At 47.9% G+C, this 25,318-nt stretch overlaps 1 protein-coding gene across 2 annotated transcripts in view; it reads left to right on the top strand.

Moving 5' to 3' along the window:
* Positions 1 to 25,318, top strand: part of map2k7 (mitogen-activated protein kinase kinase 7) — a 120,403-nt gene that overhangs the window by 37,715 nt on the left and 57,370 nt on the right. The window contains exons 2-4 of one of the 2 annotated variants that reach the window (XM_060854863.1): positions 16,177 to 16,224; positions 20,530 to 20,674; positions 23,200 to 23,266. In XM_060854863.1, the coding sequence (XP_060710846.1) occupies positions 16,177 to 16,224; positions 20,530 to 20,674; positions 23,200 to 23,266 (260 nt within the window). The remainder of the gene's footprint in view (positions 1 to 16,176; positions 16,225 to 20,529; positions 20,675 to 23,199; positions 23,267 to 25,318) is intronic. The other variant, XM_060854864.1, reaches the window with a different exon arrangement.

Here is a 25,318-nt window from a genome sequence, read left to right as displayed (position 1 = left end):
TAAATCTGCACCAGAATAGTGTGAGGCATTCAGAAAGGTGAGCAGGAGAAATGAGAGTCCAGGCTTGGCATATCCCCTTTAGGGTGAAAGACAGTGCCACAAGCCCAGTAAAGGCTGCATATCGAGGAATAGTCGGGGCTGGTTACAAAGGAAGAGAGTGAGATCGAACAGGTAACAAAGGGGGCCTATCAATGGGCCCCTTAGACAAGTACTGAAAGTGCAGAAGGGAACTTAAGAAAGTAGCTAGGAGAAGGCAGTGGTGAGTACCGTGAAGGAGAATCCCCAAGGTATTCTACAAGTATAATGGGGGCAGAAACTAACCAGGGAAAGGAATCCGTCCTGCGAGAAACCGGAGGACAGTGATAGAATGTTTAAAAAGAACACTTTAGACCTGTTTTGACTCCGAAGAAGGAGTATGTAGATACAGAATTTGCGAAGCTGATGGACTGTGAGGGATGTGTTTCCTTTGTTCAGGGCCTCACTTTGACGCGACCTCCCACGCCTGCGAAGAGGGTCAGAGGGGGTCACCCAGCTTGTACACACTTTAATACACTTTCACTGTTTGCAGAAGGTAGTGTGTGCGAATTGTACCTCCTGGGTGAAACCTTGGGAAAAGAACCTAACACAATGAGTCTAACAGCAGTTGTCACGAAAGCTTAGGTAGCCTCTCAGGAGTATAGCATCAGCAGGCAGACCTGTGGTACCACAACTGGCTGTGCTGTACAGCAGGGTTTAGCAAAGTCCACCCGAGCATGAGGAGTAGGAGACTCGCTGGTCAGGGACACAGACAGGTATTTCAGTGACCACAGTCAAGCCTCTAGGATGGAGTGGTTCCTCCCTGGTGCCAGAGTCAAGGCCCTCTCTGAGCTGTTGCATGTGCAGCCAGAGGTCATTGTACATACTGGTACCAATGATATAGATAGGAAAAGGGATGGGGTCCTGAACAGGAGTTCTAGGGAGTTAAGATGCAGGACCCAAGGCCTACCTCTGGTGCCACATGCTAATGAGAGTAGGAACAGAAGGATTTGGCAGGTGAATATGTGGCCTGAGAGTTGGTGCAGGGGGCAGGGGTTCAGATTCTTGGATCATTGGCATCTCTTCTGGGATAGAGGTGACCTGTTCAAGAGGAGAATCGACGTTTCGGGCAGAAACCCTTCTTCAGGAATGAGGCTGGTGTGCCACGCGGGCTGAGATAAAAGGTAGGGGGGAGGGAATTTGGGAGAGGGGTGCTGGGAATACGATAGCTGGAAGGAGGTGAGGGTGATAGGCCGGAGAGGGGGTGGGGACGGAGAGGTCGGGAAGAAGATTGCAGATCAAGAGGGCGGTGCTGAGTCCGGGGGTTGGGACTGAGGTAAGATGAGGGGAGGGGAAATGAGGAATTTGGAGAAATCTACAGTCATCTCATGTGATTGGAGGGTTCCTAGGTGGAAGATGAAGCGCTCTTCCTCCAGCCGTCATGTTGTTATGTTCTGGCGATGGAGGAGGCCAAGGACCTGCATGTCCTTGGTGGAGTGGGAGGGGGAGTTAAAGTGTTGAGCCACGGGGTGGTTGGGTTGGTTGGTCCGAGTGTCCCAGAGGTGTTCTCTGAAACGTTCCGCAAGTAGACGGCCAGTCTCCCTAATGTAGAGGAGGCCACATCAGGTGCAGCGGATGCAGTAAATGATGTGTGTGGAGGTGCAGGTGAATTTGCGACGGATATGGAAGAATCCATTGGGGCCTTGGATGGAGGTGGCAGGGGGAGGGTGGGGGTGGTGTGGGCATAAGTTTTGTACTTGCAGTTGCAGGGGAAGGTTGACGATGCACTCCCCCTTGGCCTCCTCCATTGCCAGACCCTGGTCACACGACGCCTGGAGGAAGTGCGCCTCATCTTCTGCCTAGGAACCCTCCAACCACATGGGATGAATATAGATTTCTCCAGCTTTCTCATTTCCCCTCTCCCCACCTTATCTCAGTCCCAACCCTCAGACTCAGCACCGCCTTCTTGGCCTGCAATCTTCTTCCCAACCTCTCCGGCCTATCACCCTCACCCTCACCTCCTTCCACCTATCGTATTCCCAGTGCCCCTCCCCCCTACCTTTTATCTTAGCCTGCTTGGCACACCAGCCTCATTCCTGAAGAAGGGCTTATGCCCAAAACTTTGATTCTCCTGTTCCTCGGATGCTGCCTGGCCTGCTGTGTTTTTCCAGCACCACATTTTTCAGCTCTGGTCTCCAGCATCTGCAGTCCTCCCTTTCTCCTCCCTGTACAAGTTACACCTGAACTGGAGCGGGAGCAATATCCTGGCAGGGAGATTTGGGACAGCCACTCGAGAGGGTTTAAACCAGTCTGGCAGGAGGATGGGATCCAAAGCAGAGGGCTACAAAAGAGAAGGTTGTGTACACTACCGAGGTTAATGAAAGCAGGTTAAACAGTAAAGGCAGTGTTGATAATCCCAGTACTAGACAGGGAAGGTTAAGAGCATGGCAGGAAGCAATGGCAGTCTGGATTAAACTGCATTTATTTTAATGCACGAGGCCTGACAGGTAAACTCTGGCCATGGTTAGGTACATGGAACTGGGATATTATAGCTATTATGGAGATGTGGCTGAGGGAGGGACAGGACTGGCAGCTGAATGTTCCAGGATACAGATGCTCTAGGAAGGATAGAAGGGGAGGCAAGAGAGGAGGGGGAGCTGCGTTTTTGATTAGGGAGCACCTTGTGGCAGTACTGAGAGGGCATGTTTGAGAGCTCTTTCACCGAATCTATATGGGTAGAACTGAGAAATAAAAAAGGGGAGATGACTTTGATAGTATTGTACTATAGCCACCCCCCCCCCCAGTAGTCAACGGGAGATTGAGGAACAAATATGTCAGCGAATTACAGATAGCTGCAAGAATAATAGGGCTGTAATACAGGGTTTTAACTTTCCGAGGCATCCCATTGTGTTGAGGGCTTGGATGGAGAGAAATTTAAGTGTGTTCAGGAAGTATTTCCCATACGGTATGTAGATGGCCGTACGAGAGAAGGTGACATTCTCTTGAGAAATAAGGCAGGGAAAGTGACGGACATGTTAGTAGGGAAGCACTTTGGGGCCAGTGATCATGATTCTGTTTGTTTTAAAACAGCTATGGAAAAGGATAGGTCTGGTCCACAAGTAAAAATTCTAAATTGGGGCAAGGCCAATTTTGATGATCTTTGACAGGAATTTTGGGGGAGGCTGTTTGCAGGCAAAGGGACATCTGGGAAGTGGGAGGTTTTCAAAGATGAGTTAATGAGGTTTCAGAGTTCCTGTTGGAGTGAAGGGTAAGGCTGGCAGGAGTAGGGAACCCTGGATGACTAGGGTTCTTGAGATCCTGGTCTTTAATAAGAAGGAGGCATCTGATATGTATAGGCAGCTGAGATTCAGTGAATTCATTGAGGCGTGTAGAGGGTGTCACTTGAGAGAGAAATTAGGAGGTGGAATGGAGGACATGAGATGGCATTGACTGATAAGGTAAAGGAGAATCCAAAGAGATTCTGCAAGAACACGAACAGCAAAAGAGTAACTCGGGCCTCTTTAAGATAAACAAAGTCATCTACGTGCAGAGCCACAGGAGATGGCTGAGATCCGAAATGAATATTTCTTGTAAGTATTTATCATCGAGAAAGATATGGATACGATAGTGAACTTGAGGAAATAAATAGTGATGTTTTAAAGAATCTCCACACTGCAGAATAGGAGGCTGCTGGAGACCTTAAAACGCATTAAGGTAGATAATTCCCCGGGACCTGATGAAGTGTATCCCAGGACTTTGTGGGAGGCTAGGGAGGAAGTTGAGGGCTCTGAGTGGAGATTGACAGCCAAGGGTGAAGTGCCCAAAGATTGAAGGCTGGCTCATGTTGTGTCATTAGTTAAGAAAGGCTGCAGGGAGATGCCTGGGAACTACAGACCAGTGAGCCTAACATCCATACCATGGTGGAGACGTTGCTGGAGGGGATTTTGAGTAACTGGGTCTATAGGCATTTGGAGAGGCAAGGACTCGTTTGGGATAGTCAGCCGGGCGTTTGCATGGGAAATGGTGTCTGATGAATTTGATAGAGTATTTTGAAGGGGTGACTAAGAAGGTAGAAGAGGGCAGTGTGGTAGACAGTGTCTGTGTGTACTACAGCAAGGCCTCTGACAAGGTACTGCCCAGTGTCTGTGTGGACTACAGCAAGGCCTCTGACAAGGTACTGCCCAGTGTCTATGTGGACTACAGCAAGGCCTCTGACAAGGTACTGCCCAGTGTCTGTGTGTACTACAGCAAGGCCTCTGACAAGGTACTGCCCAGTGTCTATGTGGACTACAGCAAGGCCTCTGACAAGGTACTGCCCAGTGTCTGTGTGTACTACAGCAAGGCCTCTGACAAGGTACTGCCCAGTGTCTGTGTGGACTACAGCAAGGCCTCTGACAAGGTACTGCCCAGTGTCTGTGTGTACTACAGCAAGGCCTCTGACAAGGTACTGCCCAGTGTCTGTGTGGACTACAGCAAGGCCTCTGACAAGGTACTGCCCAGTGTCTGTGTGTACTACAGCAAGGCCTCTGACAAGGTACTGCCCAGTGTCTGTGTGTACTACAGCAAGGCCTCTGACAAGGTACTGCCCAGTGTCTGTGTGGTCTACAGCAAGGCCTCTGACAAGGTACTGCCCAGTGTCTGTGTGTACTACAGCAAGGCCTCTGACAAGGTACTGCCCAGTGTCTGTGTGGATATCAGCAAGGCCTCTGACAAGGTACTGCCCAGTGTCTGTGTGGATATCAGCAAGGCCTCTGACAAGGTACTGCCCAGTGTCTGTGTGGACTACAGCAAGGCCTCTGACAAGGTACTGCCCAGTGTCTGTGTGGACTTCAGCAAGGCCTCTGACAAGGTACTGCCCAGTGTCTGTGTGTACTACAGCAAGGCCTCTGACAAGGTACTGCCCAGTGTCTGTGTGTACTACAGCAAGGCCTCTGACAAGGTACTGCCCACTGTCTATGTGGATATCAGCAAGGCCTCTGACAAGGTACTGCCCAGTGTCTGTGTGGATATCAGCAAGGCCTCTGACAAGGTACTGCCCAGTGTCTGTGTGGACTACAGCAAGGCCTCTGACAAGGTACTGCCCCGTGTCTGTGTGGACTACAGCAAGGCCTCTGACAAGGTACTGCCCAGTGTCTGTGTGGATATCAGCAAGGCCTCTGACAAGGTACTGCCCAGTGTCTGTGTGGATATCAGCAAGGCCTCTGACAAGGTACTACCCAGTGGGTTATTTAGCAAGGTGAAATCTCAGGGAGATTCAGGGAGTGCTAGCTAATTGAATACAAAATTGGTGTGATGTATAAGATAGAGGTTGATGGTTGAGGGTTGTTTTTCAGACTGGGGGCCAGTGACCAGCAGTGTGCTGCAGGGATATGTGCTGGGTCCGCTGTTATTCATCATTCATGTAATAATTTTGATGAGAATTGAGGATGTATAGTTAGTAAGTTTGCAGATTACACCAAGGTTGGTGGGACATGGTGGATAGTTAAGAAGGTTATCTGGGAATAAATACGGTAAGATCTTCATCAATGGAGTCAGTGGGTCGAGGACGTTCAGCAAGTGGAATTTAATGTAGACAAATGCAAGGTGTTGCATTTTGGTAGATCACACCAAGGACAGGATTTACACAGTGAATGGTAGGGCCCTGGTCACTGTTATAGAACAAAGAGATCTAGGAGTGCAGGTTCATAGCTGCTTAGAAATGGAGTAGCAAGTAGACAGGGCAGTGAAGAAGGCTTTCAGAATGCTAGCTTTTCTCAGAGTTTTGAGCATAGGTGTTGGGATATCTTACTGCAACCCGTCTGAGATGTTGGTGAGGCCACATTTGGAGTGTTGTGTGCAGTTCTGTTTGCTGTAGATTAGAAAGGTTACTATTAGACTAGAAACAATGTAGAAAGGATTGACTAGGATGTTACCTAGACTGGAAGGTTTGGGTTATAAGGAGAGGTTAGATAAGCTGGGACTTTTTCACTCGAGTGTGGGAGGCTGAGGGATGCTCTTATAGAGATATATAAAATCATGAGAGGCCTTGCTGAATAGATAGTCTCCAGCTGTTCCATGGTAGAAGAATCGAAAGCTAGAGGGTATAGGTTTAAGGTGAGAGGGGAGTGATGGGGAAATGTTTTCTTACACAGGGTGGTGAGTGTCTGGAACAGGCTGCCAGAGGTAGTTGGGGAGGTGCTACTACACAGCAGTAATACCCCTCTGTTAATTCAACCAGACACCCAGAAAAGTTCACCTCAGCTCGTAATCTGAGTGACCGAGAACTCCCAAATTCCACTATTTAAGGAAAATATATCAATTTATTTTTTAACTCTGAAAGTGAACATTAAACAACTATTTGTAAATCGAAGTCCCCTTTTCTCCTAACTGCTGCTTGTCTGCCTCCAACTCGATAACAATATGTTATTTCAATAAGACACTTTGTTAAAATTACATCAACTTGATTTCAAAGCCCCACACCCGCTGTTGTCTTTGGCGTCTGACTTCTTCTGGTTGAAGATCTCCCTAGGTGGTCTTTCTTTTTACTGAGAATATGTTGATAGCACTACTGCCTCACAGTACCAGAGACCCAAGTTCGATTCCAGCCTCGGGTAACTGCCTGTGTGGAGTTTGCACATTGTCCCTGCATCAGCGTGGGTTTCCTCCCACAATCCAGAAGATGTGCAGGTCAGGGTGAATTGGCCATGCTAATTGCCCATAGTGTTGAGGGATGTGTAGGTTAGGTGAATTAGTCAGGGGTAAGTGTAGGGAAATGGGTCTGAGTGAATATTCTTCGAAAGGTCAGTGTGGACTTGTTAGCCAAATGGCCTATTTCGACACTGTAGGGAATCTAATGTTTCATGTGCAACGATACCTTTTGATAGAGAGTGCTTCCTAATTTCTTAGCTCTCTCTCCAGTTTTCAAAACCCCCGCATATTTACATCCCCAACATCAGGTCGCCTCATTGGTTCAATGTTGGCAAAACAATAAATTCAAACGCAATTAGGTTTTAGCATCCTGGGGCATAGTTTAAACTAATCAGTTAAATTTGAATTGTTGTTGAAACAGCAACCAAAATTCAGGTATCTATTTTGCAGCCAAATGTGACATATTTTCAGTTTTCCAGTACACTCTGAGACTGCCATCTATTCATATACACAGGTGCTTGTAATCTCTCAGTTCAGAATAGCGTTCACACTCTCTCAAAGGTATAGTACATGCCTTCACCTTCGTAACAGAAGCAAATACAATTTTGTTATTTAAGACCCATTTAGGCAGGTACATAGACGGGATAGGGATGGAGAGATAGCGGCCAAATGCAGACAAGTGGGATGAGTTTAAATTGTGAAACCTGGGTGGCATGAGCAAGTTGGGCTGAAGGGCCTGTTTCCATGCTACAGACCTTTCCGATTCTTTCCAAAACTCATGCATGGCGTTGTACTCTGCCATCCTTCAGGACTGGGGAGTCAGGTATAGTGCGTTGAAAATGCATTATCTCTTCAGAATTCTTTTAAAATAGATTGAAAAAACCTCACTGAAAATGACCCTGGCACCAGCACTTGCTAACGTTCAGACAGCAAAGCTCAGTCTCTCACACAGACACACACACCATCAATGTTCATGTTTGGATGGTTTTAGTTGGTGTAATGAACTGCCTCATGTTCACCAGTGTGATATACAGTATTACAGGGATCACAGATCGGTTAAATGTCAGAGAAATTACACCAATAAATTAGAGATCACAAAGCACAGTTTGAAGTGAAATTGACGAACAGTTTATTAGTACGGCAATATCGCGGAAGAGTAATTGAAACAGCAGAGACAGTCTGTCCAGGTAGCTGAGAATTCACATCCTCGCGCTGAGGATGAAGCCGGGTTTGATAGGAATCCTGTACAATAAGGTTAATTAAAATGGGGAACGATACAATGTACCTGGAAATGGAGTAATTTAGTTACAACAATGCTAATCGGAAAACAGTTATCAGATGAATGTCCTGACTCTCGATGCAATACAGCACCCTGGCAGTATCAGTGTGATCAGGAGATTCCAGATCTCTCTGCTGGTAGGTGAGAATCTCTCTATTGAACCAGTTAAGGTGCTGCCATTGTTCCTGTCCAGGGAGTGAGGTCCTCGGTGGTGCCTCTGTATCTGACCTGTTCTTTATGTGGCTGGGTTATGAGATTCCCTCGGGGCTTTGGGACAGCTGTGTTGACTGTGTTAGTGGGTGCTGGGGAGCGTATTCCCCTGTCTGCAAGTGCTGAGTGGTTTCACTTGTCAGCCTGTTTGGTCCCTGCTGAGGCATTCTGGGTGTTTCTGGAATAGTTTGGCCAAGTTTGCTTTCCTATGTTCTGTGTGGGCCTGTTATGGGTAGGCAGGGTGGCAGCTCTTTTCCCACATTAAATTAGTAGTCAAAACCTTACCGACTGAAGGGCGATTTGAGAAAATGTGAGATGAGGGAGTTTCATAGCCCGAATGGAAAAGCGGCATATTATTTATTGGAGGGAAGCAGCATACTTGTGTAGTATATTGGGGTCTTGTGTCCTTATATTGGATCTCAATATCAACATACAGCAAGGAAGTAATTAAGTGAATGGAATATTGGGCTTTACCACACAATTGATGGAGAACAGAGTATTGGTGGTGCATTCCTGTAAATTGTAGCTTTACATGAAGCACAGTTTCCTGTTGGATTAATGGTAAAAACAGAGCTAGATATTTCAGTATAATTTCTATATGGAAAAGCCAGTGTAAAAGTTGAAATACTGTGCTGTACGTGTGCAGTTTCATGCATTCCTCACCCTGAAGTAAATGGCGATTTAAAACCAGGACAGCTGCAGTGAACAAACGTGGCTTCATACTTGCAGAGAGGTCTCAAGGAATTTACTGAGCAATACAAGTACAGTCCAACTTCCTTAACCACTGTACCTGTACGCGTAAAGTCCTGGAGAATAAAACCCAACAGGGAATGTCTAAAGAACTAAATCCAAGGAGCCCCTCACAAATCCAAGATAAACAGCAGAGAAATGTAAAAAAAAACAGATTAAAATGAAGTTTACTTCAGTACCTGAGTCAAGAACTGTTTAGAAAGAAATGACTGACTGCAGAGAATAGACACAAGAGCTATGACAATCAAGGAGCCTGTGAAGAGATGCACAACGCTGTAAGGTGGCGTCAGGAAGGAATGTAACTTACAATGAGGGAAGATGGTATTAAGAAAAGCACAACTTTAAAGCAAAACAAACTTTAAAAGGGGAAACTTAAAACAAAGTTATGGCGAGATTATCAATCATTTTCCTGCTCTTTTCTCTTTTGTATGGTTTGGAACGGTGATTCGAAGTTAAGAGTTGCACTTCCAACAGTTACTTGTTTTGAAAGAGCAAGAACAAACGCTGATAATATCTGTTGGGAACTGTCCTGGAAAGTAATACAACTTATTTACTGCTTTAAAGACTCGAACAGTAAATTTGGCACGAAGCTATTGCTATGCTCAAGTCAGTCACTGTTTGGATGATGGATTTAGTCAGTCAAGGGAGGACCAACACTAATCATCTAACCACGGTTAGTGTTGTTTTAAAAAGGGGGAGAATGTAGGTTTTAATCAGCTTTTTAGAGGAGGCTGCTGACAGTTCTCTTATGCTGTCTTCCCTGTATTTATCAAATTGTTGAATGTTTTGAGAAAAGAATCTGGATCTGAAACTAAATATTTCTGCAAGATTGCTGAAGCTATTTGCATTCATCAGTGATGTCAAACAAGATAAACAGTACGATGTGCCTGTGAACAATTCATTGTCCAAGGATTTCATGAGGCCTGGTATTCTTCACTTTAATTGAACTGGTGAATTAAATTTTCTTTTTAACTAATCCTATCTGCTGATTTGCATGTATGATTTTGTTGGTGTGTGGCAGGGATGTGGGTAATGATCAAAGAAGGTTGGATGTAGATTGTAGACATTAATTAGATTACCTTGTTTATCTTTGTTTTAGAATAATCACATTATTACATTTTGTTTCAGTTGTAAACTTGGTGTCCAAAATATGTTCTTCATAAAGTTTGGTTAGGAGCATGAGACAATTTTGAACACCACTGAATGTTTTAATCTAGTGATAGTGAGACTGAACAGGTTTGGTTGGCATCTTTGTGTTGTACATGAACAATTTCACTCTGTGTAGGGAAATCGTGTTACAACTACTGAGACCAGACCTTGATTACAGCGTACAATTGTGGTCTCCTTGTTTACGGAGGGATATATTTGCTTTGGAGGAAGTTCAGACAAGGTTTGCTAAGTTGATAGCTGAAATAAAAGGGTTGTCATATGAAGGAAGGTTTTGCATTGGTGAAGCTTTGTTGCAAGAATCAGCGGTAATTGCATTGAAACATCGAAGATTTTGAAGGGGCCATGTCAGGGTAGATGCTGAGAGGAGGATTCCCTTGTAGGAGGATCGAATGTAGAAACATTCGAACATTTGACTTCTCAAACCTGCTCCACAATTCAATCTGATCATTGTTAATGTCTGAGCTCAATACCCAACCCCACCCTCCTCTCAAAGCCCGAGATCACTAGTCTCCCAGAACTACGTCTGACTTCCTGAAAAGATAATGCTTTGGTCTCAACCATGTTAACTAGTGAATTCCACAGGCTCCTCATCTCAGTCGGAAAGGTTCACCTGCTATCCTTAAGCAGGGACTCCTGGTGCTGGACTCCCTCCCCCGTTCGGATCTCCAGCCTGTCTAGTCCCGAGAACATTTTATAGATTTCTGTGAGACTCCCCACCAATCTTCTCCACTCTGGTAACCAACTCAATCTCTCCTCAAATATCTGTCTCCTCTCCCCAGGCAGAGGGGAGGGCTCTGGGTCTGCATGGGATGTTCTCTGGAACCCCGCCCCCAACCCAGTCCAACCCCGCCCCCACCCCAACTTCGTCCCCTACCCATCCAACCCTGCCCCCCCAACCCAGTCCAACCCTGCCCCCCCAACCCAGTCCAACCCTGCCCCCCCAACCCAGTCCAACCCCGCCCCCCCAACCCAGTCCAACCCCGTCCCCCAACCCGGTCCAACCCTGCCCCCCCAACCCAGTCCAACCCGGCCCCCAACCCAGTCCAACCTGGCCCCCCAACCCAGTCCAACCCCGCCCCCCCAACCCAGTCCAACCCGGCCCCCAACCCAGTCCAACCTGGCCCCCCAACCCAGTCCAACCCCGCCCCCCCAACCCAGTCCAACCCCGTCCCCCAACCCGGTCCAACCCTGCCCCCCCAACCCAGTCCAACCCTGCCCCCCCAACCCAGTCCAACCCTGCCCCCCCAACCCAGTCCAACCCCGCCCCCCCAACCCAGTCCAACCCCGTCCCCCAACCCGGTCCAACCCTGCCCCCCCAACCCAGTCCAACCCTGCCCCCCCAACCCAGTCCAACCCTGCCCCCCCAACCCAGTCCAACCCTGCCCCCCCAACCCAGTCCAACCCCGTCCCCCAACCCGGTCCAACCCTGCCCCCCCAACCCAGTCCAACCCTGCCCCCCCAACCCAGTCCAACCCCGTCCCCCAACCCGGTCCAACCCTGCCCCCCCAACCCAGTCCAACCCCGCCCCCAACCCAGTCCAACCCCGCCCCCCCAACCCAGTCCAACCCTGCCCCCCCAACCCAGTCCAACCCTGCCCCCCCAACCCAGTCCAACCCCGCCCCCAATCCCATCCAACCCCTCCCCAAGTCCGGACAAGTCATGGGGACAGTGCTGAGCTGGAAGTTTGGAACTAGGGTGAGGTGGGGGAAGGGGAAATGAGGAAACTGTTGAAGTCCACATTGATGCCCTGGGGTTGAAGTTTCCTGAGCCTCCTTCACCGCCACTCCCTCACCACCAGACGCCCCTCCCATCCTGGCACTTTCCTCTGCCACCGCAGGAACTGTAAAACCTGTGCCCACACCTCCTCCCTCACCTCCATCCAAGGCCGTAAAGGAGCCTTCCACATCCATCAAAGTTTTACCTGCACATCCACTATATCATTTATTGTATCCGTTGCTCCCGATGCGGTCTCCTCTACATTGGGGAGACTGGGCGCCTCCTAGCAGAACGCTTTAGGGAACATCTCTGGGACACCCGCACCAATCAACCACACCGCCCCGTGGCCCAACATTTCAACTCCCCCTCCCACTCTGCCGAGGACATGGAGGTCCTGGGCCTCCTTCACCGCCGCTCCCTCACCACCAGACGCCTGGAGGAAGAACGCCTCATCTTCCACCTCGGAACACTTCAACCCCAGGACATCAATGTGGACTTCAACAGTTTCCTCATTTCCCCTTCCCCCACCTCACCCTAGTTCCAAACTTCCAGCTCAGCACTGTCCCCATGACTTGTCCGGACTTGTCCTAGCTGCCTATCTCCTTTACCACCTATCCACTCCACCCTCTCCTCCCTGACCTATCACCTCCATCCCCTCCCCCACTCACCCATTGTACTCTATGCTACTTTCTCCCCACCCCCACCCTCCTCTAGTTTATCTCTCCACCCTTCAGGCTCTCTGCCTTTATTTCTGATGAAGGGCTTTTGCCCGAAACGCTGCCTGAACTGCTGTGCTCTTCCAGCACCACTAATCCAGAACCTGGCATCAGAGAGGCAACACACCATCCTGGAGCCATGTCTGCAGCTGCAGAAGTACCTCTCTGTCCCCTAACTAATGAATTCCCTACTATTATCACTGAGCTTTCTTCACCCTGCCCTCTTGGACTGTCAGCCCTTTGTGGTGCCCTCTCGGAGGTACCAGCACCCTCCTCAGCTTGCAAATGGAAAACTGATTTGTTCATTCCCCCCGTTCCTCCAGCTGTTGTGTGACCACCCTTCTAAACGTGATATCCATTACCGTCTCAGTCTCACGGATGTCCTGCAGTGTGTCCAGCCTCTGCTTGTGCTCTGAATCCCGGAGTTCACCTTTGTGCAGTTGGGAACACTTCCTGCACACATGGCCAACCTGGGTGCCTACTTGTGGCCGGACGCTCCTAATGCCCCTACCTGCCATTATTAAAGCTTCTTTACTCTTGCCTAAACCTCCTTAGTTTTACTAGCTAATGTTACCCCTGAATAATATTTGTTAAAATAACTGCGGTTTATGAGGACGTTCTTTGGTAGGTTCCTTACCAGTCAGTCTGATTGCTGCTTTCCTGTGACATCGCTCTGATTTTGTTTTCTCATTCCGACCCAATAGCTTGTATACTCACCGCTCTGTTCACCTCCCTCACAAGCTCAGAGTCCTGGGCATATGGGCCTAAATTCTGGCCTGGAATGTTTTATACTCGCCAGTCCATGCCCTCCCTGAAGGCTCTGACTCCCAACTGAGGGGGCCCCATTCCCTGACTGTAAAGGTTTATACCCACTGCTCCATCCACCTCCTCGGCAGGCTCCCACTCCCAAATAAGTTACTGATGATCAGCAATAGACTAATGGGTTGTTACTAGGTAGGATTGGATGTAACCTGATTTTTGTGGACAGGACATATCAAGCCAACTTTCCAATGCATTGGCTAGATTCCAGTATGGTTTTGTTTTAGTAGCTGTTTGGGATCTGTTCTAATTAAGATTGGCTCATTCTGGAAGACATATCCTCAGGAACAGGAACTAGATGGACATTGACATTCCAGAATTCCTGATGAAGGGCTTATGCCCAAAACGTCGATTCTCCTGCTCCTCGGATGCTGCCTGACCTGTGTTTTTCCAGCACTACACTCTGATCTCTGATCTCCAGCATCTGCAGTGCTCACCTTCTCCTAATTGATATTCCAGACCCAGAGTTCATGTTGTGCACTTGCTATTCTTGGTGCTCCTTTCAACTGGTGTTCAACATGAAGAAGGCAGGGAGATTGTAACTAGCAGCAGGTTTCTGAGCTCAGGTTTGACATGATGTTTCAGGACTTCGTGGAGTGGGAGGTCCGTGTCGAGAAGTGCCAGGGTTGCCCGCTGCAGACTGTACACCACCGTGCTGCTGCCTCTGGCAAGGATTTGTCAGGTCAGTGGGCAGGACCTATTTCGGGATGGTGATCAGTCGGAGATATCAGTGTTAGGTGTGATTCAGTGAGTATGCTAAGGTGAGGTTGCTGGTAGCATTAAAATCTGGGATAACTCTCTCAATTTTGGAACAAATCAGACTTGAGAGGGTGCAGAAGAGATTTACGAGGATGTTACCGGGACTGGAAAGTTTGAGTTGTAGGGAGAGGCTGTTTTCTCCTGGACCGTTGGACACTGAGTGATGATCTTATAGAGGTTTATAAGATCGTGAGGGGCATGGGTAGGATGAATAGCCAATGTCTTTTTCCTAGGGTGGGGGAGTCTCAAAATAGAGGGTATAGGTTTAAGGTGAGAGGGGAAAGACTTAAAAGGAACCTGAGGGATAATGTTTTCATGCAGAGGGTGGTGTGTGTGTATGGAACGAGCTGCCAGAGGAAGTGATAGTGGCTGGTATAATTGTACCATTTAAAAGACACTGGATGAGTATATGAATAGGAAGGCTAAATGCTGGCAAATGGCACTAGGTTAGATTGGGATATCAGGTTGGTGTGGGCGAGTTGGACTGAAGGGTCTGATTCTGTGCTGCATGACTCTAAGTCCCCCAATAGTATAAGCAAGTTTGACCGAGAGACAGTACGGACTGCAGATGCTGGAAGTTGTGGTGCTGGAAAAGCACAGCAGGTCAGACAGCATCTGAGGAGCAGGACCTCTTCACCAGCACCAGTCTGACCTTTCAGGTTTCCCTCTGATCTAAACACTGAAGGTGACAATGTCAGGTTCTGTTCTTAATCTCCTGCAATCTGCAAGGAGCTTACTCAGCCATTTCAGAACCCAGTTAACAGCTAAGCATGTTGCTGTGAGTCTCGGAGTCCAGGACAGGTAAAAAGGGCAGAGGACACTAATGAGTCACAGTCATTTTAAAACAGTCCAGCCGTTTTGTGACCACTGTTACTGGGTTCCCCTCTTTCTTCCAGATTTATAAATTAATTGAATGTAACTTCCTTCAGCTGCTGTGGTGGGCTGTAAAGTTGTGCCAGGAGAGGATTGTGGTAATGTTGATGTGTGCTTCTGTATTTTAGCGTGTCCAAGGATAACTTTGTGTTCACGTAGGGCAGAAGCAGAATTGCAGAAAGTGGAAATGGGCCTAGTGACATTGATTCATCTCCACACCAGGCAAATGATTCACATCCCATTCACCCAGCCTGGTCCGGTATCCATCATAATCCCTCTTGAATGTTGGCCCGGTTTCTACCTTTGCCATCTATGGTGGTCGGTGAATCCTAGCGACACAGTGCACAGGACCTCATGCCCTGTGTTCTGTCGAATAGGTACTTGTACACATAGGAGGTGGAGAGGGAGAAGGACCGTACGTGCGTGTTAATCTGGTGGCTATCCTGTGTGTGTAATCCTTCAGCTAGAAATTGTGTGAGCATGATCATATTCTTCACAACCCCCTGATGAAGGAGCAGCGCTCTGAAAGCTAGTCATTCCAAATAAAGCTGTTGGACAGCGACCTGGTGTTGTGGGGTTTTTCACTGAATCTGTTTGTGTATTGTGGAGAGCTACTGTCAGGAGCTGCTCAAGTCCAGTTAATCCAGCCTGCCCCTGTTCCTTCCCCTTCCATTACTTGTCCTCTGTCTATGTTCAACATACACATTGAGAGTTGACATCCATGTGAAATTACAAATAAGAATGACTTTATTTTAACAATTATGTAGCAGTTTCTTCTGAATCTAGTTCTATACTGATGTGAACAAATAAAATAAAGGTTTAAACGTTGCTTTTATGTCAAGGAGGAAGAAAGTTTGTGATTTTTTTTAAATGAGCTCTTATTTTGCTTTTGGGAGTGATATTCTCATATTAAAGCAGTTGATGTGGGGAAGGTTTTTCCCAATCTGAGTATTGAGGAAAGTGGCCCAGTTTTGTAATTGATGGTGAGCAGATAGTTCACTTACTGGACCCTGGGTCTCCCCTGTGTTGTTTCCTACTCGGTGCCAGGCTTCTGCTGTGGGATACAGAGACTTCAGAGTGTGTGAATTCACCCATTTGCCTTTTGCCTGTCACTCAGCTCTTATGTTTCATTGCTGATTTCATTCCTGAATGAATTTAATTTATCCGTTAATAATTGTTTTATGTTTTATGCCAGAGTTTTGGTACATTATGATTTATCCAAGTTTCCTTTTCCTGATCCAGTTATAGTGATCACTCTAAGCCCTGCTCCTGCCCCATCCCAACGAGCAGGTACCTAATCTCTTATTTACCATATGCACCTACCTAAGTTTCTCTGTTCCCCTTTCTTGCTGGTTTATATATTGTCTCCATGATGTTGTGCATTCCGCATTCTCTAAATTCTCTTTCCTTGCTGCAGTTTTCTACATTTCTCTTTCCTATTCTTGTTTCTCTCTCGTGATTTTCAATGCTATCACTTTTGCTCTCCCTCACTTATTCTCTCTTTTTACTTGTATTCTATCTTTTCCTCTTATTTTCATTCACCCTCTCATTTCACTGCCCCCCCCCCCCCCCTTGTTTTCCATGTCTCTCCCCTCTCTCCCTTTCTCGTGCTCACTTTCCTTCTCTCTTGCTCTCATAAGACCAGAGGATATAAGAGCAGAGTTTGGCTATTTATCCCAATGCGCCCGCTCTGCGTTTGAGCATGGCTGAGATGTTAACTTCACCCTGAAACCCATCACTTAAATATGCTCAGTGCCTTCTGAGGCAATGGTTTTCACAGACTCACCATCCTCTGGCTGAAAACATTCCTTCTCATCGCTCATCCCTTCAATCTGAAGCTGTGTCCTTAGGTGCTGGTCTCTCTCACTAGTGGAAGCATCATCTCCATGTCCATTCTAACCGAGCCTCTTGATATTTGGGAAGCGTCAATGAGATTCCCCACTCATCTTGCCCCAGTTAAAATATTCTAAGCTTATATTCTTCCTACCAAAATGCATAGCCCCATGCTTGCCCACATTGTATCCCATCTTTGCCCACTCCCCCACCCTGTCCAAATCCTTCTGCAGCCTTCCCACTTCTTCAATACTGCCTGTCTCTCCACCTATCTTTGTGTTATCTGCAAATTTAGCAACAATGCCCTCAGTTCCTTTGTTCAGATTGTTAATGTATAATGTGAACAGTTTGGTCTGATGATGATCCCTGTGGAAATCCGCTAGTCACCAGCTGCCCTCTTGAAACGGGTCTATTTATCCCAACTCTCCATTATCCCCTCTCTCCCTCTCATCCTCTCCCTCTCATCCTCTCCCTCTCATCCTCTCCCTCTCATCCTCTCCCTCTCATCCTCTCCCTCTCATCCTCTCCCTCTCATCCTCTCCCTCTCATCCTCTCCCTCTCATCCTCTCCCTCTCATCCTCTCCCTCTCATCCTCTCCCTCTCCCTCTCATCCTCTCCCTCTCATCCTCTCCCTCTCATCCTCTCCCTCTCATCCTCTCCCTCTCATCCTCTCCCTCTCCCTCTCATCCTCTCCCTCTCCCTCTCCCTCTCATCCTCTCCCTCTCCCTCTCATCCTCTCCCTCTCATCCTCTCCCTCTCCCTCTCATCCTCTCCCTCTCCCTCTCCCTCTCATCCTCTCCCTCTCCCTCTCATCCTCTCCCTCTCATCCTCTCCCTCTCCCTCTCATCCTCTCCCTCTCATCCTCTCCCTCTCCCTCTCATCCTCTCCCTCTCATCCTCTCCCTCTCATCCTCTCCCTCTCCCTCTCCCTCTCATCCTCTCCCTCTCCCTCTCATCCTCTCCCTCTCATCCTCTCCCTCTCCCTCTCCCTCTCATCCTCTCCCTCTCATCCTCTCCCTCTCATCCTCTCCCTCTCCCTCTCCCTCTCATCCTCTCCCTCTCATCCTCTCCCTTCCATCCTCTCCCTCTCCCTCTCATCCTCTCCCTCTCCCTCTCCCTCTCCCTCTCCCTCTCATCCTCTCCCTCTCATCCTCTCCCTCTCATCCTCTCCCTTCCATCCTCTCCCTCTCCCTCTCATCCTCTCCCTCTGCCTCTCATCCCCTCCCTCTCCCTCTCTCCCTCCCTCTCTCCCTCTCTCCCTCTCTCCCTCTCCCTCTCTCCCTCTCCCTCTCTCCCTCTCCCTCTCTCCCTCTCTCCCTCTCTCCCTCTCTCCCTCTCTCTTTTCCTGTCATCCTGTGTTTTTTATCATTCCATTCTTTCATTCCTTCACTTTGTTTCTGTCTCTCTAATTACTGTCTTCCTCTTCCCTCTGCTCACTATCCTGATCATGTTATGTTCCTCACTACTCAAGCATACACTGGAGAGACTGATCTCTGGCTGATGCATGCTCCTTTGTAGTTGTTAATGAAATGGCTGCTCTTGTGCATGACCACAGCATGCAGTCTTGAAATGTATCCTGTAGCATGACTGAGAGAGAATGGCACGGTTAGTTTTCTCTCTACACAATGCAAAGAGATGTACACCTGCAAATTTATGAATGGACCTTCTATTTTCTAGATGTAGCAGTTTTGGAAGCAAATCGACCAAATCATGGAGTGGGCCAGTGATCATGATATTTTCTCAACTCCATCTAGCTTTGTGACTGGTTCCCATTGCTAAAGATTTTTATTGTGTTTCCCCCCCTAAACATTTTGTTTAGTTTATCAGTAAGTTAATGGCTTGTGTATTCTGTATTGATTACAAAATGATTTTTGCTTCCCCCCCCCCCCACTAAAAGCAGTCTCTGTTTCGATGTGTTTCATGTATCAGTGTCGATGGGTGAGTAGTTCTCTCACCTTGGTGTCAGAACGTTGAAGCAAGCTCAAGGTGGGCACTTTAATGGAGTACTGAGGGAGTGCTGCTCTGCCAGATGGAACATTAAACGGAGGCCTCATCTACCCTGTAGGTGGATGTGAATTATCCCATGGCACTAATGAAAGAAGGAACAGCACCATTTTCCCTTGTTCCCTGACCGATGTTTATCCCTGAATTGAAACAGCTGTTCACAAGCACTAGAAAATAGGAAAGCACTTCATAAATTTGCCCAGTATTGTTACAATTGCATATAATCTTCTTTTCAAATTTTACAGTACAGCGAATATTGGTGAAGATTTGGTTTGTATGTGTTTTATATTGTGAAACTCCTTCACCCTGCAGGCTGTGTAACCTAATCTCCCTCACCATCCTGGAGCTGCTGTTAAATACAAACATTGGCACACTTAGCAAACCTTTGTGCTGATTGATATAGTAGGTTGCCTTGGCATAGCTGGCTGCCTACCTAGGGAAATGTCAGGGGAGTGGAGCACTGATAAATGCTAACACTCCACAAAGTCTTGTCCCTTATTTTAATATCCTGGCAGTGTCCAGACATTTGCTACAGATGCTAGCAAGTTTTGGCCAGTTTATTTTAATATGTCATGTCTTTGGGTTCCTTCTCAGTCCTAGTGTCATAGAGATTACAGCACTAGCCAGTGCTCTCCAAGGTATTTTCCTGTCTCTCCTGAATCTTGAGGATGAGCCTTGCTGACTGTGACTGCCAAAGTGACTGTGATAAGCTGGCCTAGCCTAGTGCTAGTGCACAACCCAATCCTCTTCCCCTACTCCCCCTCCCACCCAAACAACATTTCAACATGGGACACAGACCACGGGGAGGGGTGGGGGATGATTGGTAGCAGGAACCTTAGGAAGGCGTGAAGTTGTGGGTTACAACAGTGAGGGATTGCTACAGTGAGGGAAGCAACTGGGGTAAGGGGGTAAGGTAGAGTATGAGGGGGGAAGAGTGGTGCAGGACAAAACTGTTACAGAGGCGAGAAGGGATGGAATTTACAAACTTGCTGAGCTACCTTTTCTGGGTACAAACCAACCGGCTCCTCATCCCTGCAGCAGCCCCATTGTTCCTGCTGCCCCTGCATTCCCTTTCACACTCCATTCTATTTCACTCTGCCTTTGTTTCCTTCTCTTAGCTTTCCCTCCAGCCTCGATCCCTCCCCTCGCTCTCATGTTCTCTACCTCACAGCTTTTGCACTGTATCCCCTCAAGCCCTCCCTTTTATTCCTTCTCAGTCTTGCTGTCACCCCTCCCGCTCCTGCCTGTTCTCCTTCCCCCCCCGCCCACTCTCCCCTCACACCCCGCCTTCTCTTGCCTACTTCCTTACCCCTCGCACGCCCTCTCACCCCCACACACACTTCCTCTCATCCTTTTCCCACGTGCATGTATGCTGTCCACCCTCTTCCATTCTTTGTGTCCTACCCTCTGTCTCCTGCAGGTGTATGACCTCCTCTCACCTCTACATGCCCTCTTCTGCCCATCTATTTGCCTGCACCCCTGCATGTGTTTTCTCTTTCGCCACCATACATGGCTTCCCTTTATCACACGCATGTTCAACCTCAGTCCTCATGTCAGGATCTCTCTATCCCACTGCTCCATGCACAGCTTCCCCCCGCTAGCTACATTTGCTGTTGTACTAAAGCCCTGCACTGTTTACTTACCAACCAGCCAGCTGGTACTCTGGAGGTGCTGAATTGACCAGGGTTTCTGTGTCAGCCATGTTTGTGCTGTGGGGATGTTTGTATTCCATGTAATCGTTGTGTTTCTTTACTTTCAGCTCTTCAGCTTCCTTTAGCAAATGATGCCGGCAGCCGGTCATCTTCATCAGAAACCTCGCCACAGCATCACCCGGCCCCATCGCGGCCTCGACACATGCTCAGCCTCCCTCAGCCTCAGTATCTGTTGCAGAAGAGCATGGAGAGGTAAGAAAAGACCTCCTTCACCATGTCATCTCCAGGATAGGCCCTTGTTGTATGCCTAAGTTGCAAGTGAGTTCATGATTTTGGGTTGTGAGTGAAGAGTTAGTTCTGGCACCAGCATGGATGTCTACAGTACCGGCAGCTCTTGGTGTTGTGCATGGTGGCCTTCCCTGGGAGGTTGGTCATCTAAACTGGCAGCATTTCATCCCTGTCTAAATGTAGCACAGCATGAGCATAAATCCAAGAGAGTAACCATTATCATCGTCCCTCAAAGGAATGTAGCAGCATATTCCGGTTATTTCACATCAGTTGAACACAACATGAGGCTGATGTCAATGAAACTTAATCAATCAAGTGACTGGATTGACAGTGCAGTGAACCCCTGCTAGAGGTGTACACCAGAGAGGTGAGTTTGATCTCCAGAGACCGAGCACTTGTTGGTGAGGATATGTCAGAAGTAACTCTTCAGTAACACACCTATCTGCTGGGACAGTGGGTTAATCCTGTTAAATCATGGAAATCTACCAAAAGGCTGGTTGAAGACTAGTTCAAACCTGATGTCAGGAAACACTTCCTCACCCAGTCACCAAGTTCCTCTCGAAAGGATAATTGGAGTAAACCTTCTGGAATTATTCTGAAATTATGGCAGGGGAAATTGAGGATTCCTATGGAGGAATGACCTCCCTTAGCTGCATTTGAAAACAAGGAAGTTGTGTTAAACCCGCACAAAGCACTGGGCCAACCTCAGCTGGAGGATAGCTTTTCCCCGTGGGCAGCAGGCTTCAGGAAGAAAGGACAGCCGTTAGTAAGGGTGCAGAAACGATTGATGAACAATAGACCGAGGGATGAGCACTTTCCGAAATGGGTAAGTTGGAGATGATGGATCTTGGAAAAGAGACGATTGGCTAGAGGTGGTCAATATCAGAATGGGTCGAAAGTGAGGAGACAGAAATTCACTGCTTCCATGAGTGAAGGATTGAGGATGAGATGGCAGAGATTAAAGCAAAAGAAGTAAGAGTGACATCAAGAAAAGCCTTTGTATGGAGTATGTGGTTAGCAGCTGGAATGTAATGTGGTAGAAGCAGGGTTTATGGATGCAGGGAATTGGATGATTGTCTGAATAGCCATAGGTACACTGTTTGTTCAGAGGGTCAGCACAGACATAATGACTGATTGGCCTCCACATGTGCTGTGATTCCATGATTCTTTGACCTTGGTGTTGAGTGGACAACAGGGAACCTGTGGATGTGGTGTATCTGGATTTCCAGAAGGCATTTGATAAGGTGCCGCACAAAAGGCTTTGCATAAGATTGAGGTGCATGACATTATGGCTATGTGTTAGAATGGATAGAGATTGATAAGCTAACAAACCAGAGAGTGGGGATAAATGGGGGGGTTTCTGGTTGGCAGTCAGTGGCCGGTATTGGGACTGCAATTGTTTCCAATGTACAGAATAAATTTGGAATTGGGGAACAGATGTCATGTGTCAGAATTCAGAGATGACACTAAGGTGAGTGGAAGAGGACACTGAAAGTCTGCCGAGGGACAGAGATAGATTAAGTGAGTGGGTAAGGGTCGGGCAGACGGAAGACAAAGTTGGTAAATATGAGGTCATTCATTTTGGTGGGAAGAACAGCAAAGTGGCCTATTATTAAATGGTGAAATGTCGGGTATTCTTGTGCGTGAATCACAAAACGTTGGTTTGCAGGTAATTAAGAAGGCGAATGGAATATTGCCCATCTTTGCTCAAGGGATGGAGTTTAATAATAGGAAGGTTATGCTACAATTGTATAGGCTGCTTGTGAGACCAAACCCGGAGGATCCAGTGTCGGTCTCCTTACTTGAGCAAGGACATACTGGCACTGGGTGGGGTGCAGAGGGGGTTCGCTAGGTTGGTTCCACAGTTGAGTGGGTTGGCTCCTGAGGAGAGATTGAGTTGACTGGAATTTAGAAGGATGAGGGGCAATCTTTTCGAAACATTAAATTAGGAAGGGGGTAAGATAAGATTGAAACAGGGAGGTTGTTTCCTCTGGGGGTGAAACTAGAACTAAGGGGTATCGCCTCAAAATAAGGGGGGAACAGATTTAAGGCTGAGTTGAGCAGGAACCTCTTCACCCAGAGGGTTTGTGAATCTGTGGGACTGGTGTTGTAGCCGTTGGGGCTACCTCGATGTATGTTTTTGAGGCAAAGGGAGATATTTGAAGAGTAAAGGAATTAAGAGTTCTGGTGAATGGGTGGATAAGTGGGGCAGAGCTCACCAAACAATCTTATTAAAGGGTGGATCAGGCCCAAGGAGCCAGACGGCCTACTCCTGCTCCTCGTCCTTAGGTTCTTATATCTGTTGAGTAAAGCTGAATTCGACATTTATTTCACAAGATGTTTTAGTCGCACATGTTTGAGGTGAAATGCTGTGTGTGTTAGGATGGGTGGTTTGCACTTGCTTTCTGAGCAAAGAGCCTGATGTTTGTCATTTAATTTGAGTTTTCCAAATTTCTCAGTGTGCGTCCCTATCTTGTTTCTGTTCACAGTATAGAGATTGAGCAAAAGCTGCAGGAGATAATGAAACAGACGGGGTATCTGACAATAGGAGGGCAGGTAAGTTACACTGCTACCTGTGCTTCATGCTTATCCCTGGGATGGCTAACACATGACAGATTTAACATGTCAGTCCTTCATTTCATCAAAACAATACAGCCCCAATGTACTCTCAGCACTGCTGCAGTCGGTGGAGAAAGCAGTAGCAACAGGATTAGGCCATTAACCCCTCTGAGTCTGTACTGCCATTGTGTTTAATGATTTCCACTTCCGCTTCTGAAGAATTTCTTGACATCACCCTGACTGTGCTGAAAATGTGTTGCTGGAAAAGCGCAGCAGGTCAGGCAGCATCCAAGGAACAGGAGAATCGACATTTCGGGCATAAGCCCTTCTTCAGTTTCCTGAAGAAGGGCTTATGCCCAAAACGTCGACTTTCCTGCTCCTTGGATGCCGCCTGACCTGCTGCGCTTTTCCAGCAACACATTTTCAGCTCTGATCTCCAGCATCTGCAGTCCTCACTTTCTCCATCACCCTGACTGTGCCAACTGTAATTACCTTCACTGACAAAAGAGTCTGTGTCCTGTTCAGTCTGAGCAATGTGGAAACGATACTGTCATGTTAACCTGGGCTGCATCTACAATATCTTTCAAGGTGTTAATAATGGGAATTGTTTTTCCCAATTCATTCGCATGAGCTGAGCTGAGTGGGCCACCCATATATGCTGTTGTGAAGGAGATTGTGAGCTGCCAGAATGGTGAGTGGCTTGGAGGGGTGCTTGCAGGTGGTGGGGATGCTGTGTCAGGAGGCTGAGTGAATTTCTGTAGTGCATCTTTAGATAGTGCATCCTGCTCCTACCAAGTGTGGTGGTGGGGAGAGTGAATGTTTGTGGTACCAAGCCCATTGAGAATGTTAAATGTTTCAGTCAGGTCTTTCTGTCATTCCTCTGAACTCCAGTGAACACATGTCCTGCATACTCAACCTCTCCTCAATGGAAAATCCCTCCACATTCAGGATTAATTTAGTCAGCCTTCTCCGGTCTGCCTCCAATGCCTGTGTACATTCTCTGAGGCAAACGGATTGAAACTGTCCACAAGATTTCGGCTCTGGTGTGACCAGTGCCTTGTTTAGTTGCAACAAGCCCTCCCTACTTTCCATCACCGAGAGAGGCTCGGCAGCAGGACTACTGACCGAGCTGGTCGGGTCCTCAAGGGCATCGCTGCCAGACTGGGTCTGCGGCAGGTGGGGAGGGAACCAACAAGCGGGAAAACCATCTCTGACCTCACCCATACCAACTGAAGTCTGAGCATCCATTAGGCACTCTGTGGACTGTCAACAAAGGCCTTAACAGCAGAAGAACTGTACTCCAACATAATCTGCAACTTCCTGGCCTGGCATATCCTTCACTTAGCTATTACCATCAAGCCAGGGGATCATCCCTGGTTTAATGGGGAGTGCTGGAGGGCATGCCTGGAGCAACCTGGTGAAGCTACACAACAGCACCATGGTAGCATCAGGCAGCATAAGCAACAAGTGAAGGATAGAGCTACGGCCACAGCTCTGCAGACCTGCCTGATCCAGTTGTGAATAGTGGTGGGCAATTAAACAACTCCCAACTCTCCCTGCCGTCAACGATGGAAGAGGCCAGCATATCAGTGGAGAAGCAAATGCAAAAGCAGCCGCCGAAGTGCCGGGCGGATGATCACCCAGTGGTCCCCAGCATCACCGATGTCAGTCTTCAGCCAATTCCCTTCACTCCACGTGATCGAAAGAAGTGACTGGAGGCACTGAATGCTGTCGGAAAGGCTAGGGGCCCCAAGTGCATTCTGGCAATAGTACTGAAGACTTGTGGTCCAGGACATCCCACTCCCCTAGTCAAGCTGTCCCTGCATGGCTCTTACACTGGCATCTACCCAGCAGTGGGGAAGATTGTCCAGAACTGTCCTGTACACAAAACGCAGGGCAAATTCTAACAAATCCAAACTGGCCCATCACCACCCTATTAATCTTCCTGTCAATCATTGTAAAGTAATGGAAGTTGTCATCAGCAGTGCTTTTAAACGACAATAACCTGCTCTCTGACACCCCGTCTGGGTTCTGCCAAGGCCGGTCAGA

The sequence above is a fragment of the Hemiscyllium ocellatum genome, chromosome 45 (genome assembly GCF_020745735.1).
Source record: "Hemiscyllium ocellatum isolate sHemOce1 chromosome 45, sHemOce1.pat.X.cur, whole genome shotgun sequence".
Lineage (NCBI taxonomy): Eukaryota > Metazoa > Chordata > Chondrichthyes > Orectolobiformes > Hemiscylliidae > Hemiscyllium > Hemiscyllium ocellatum.
The sequence above is the reverse complement of the archived record's forward strand: the minus strand, read 5'-3'. Positions and strand labels throughout refer to the sequence as shown.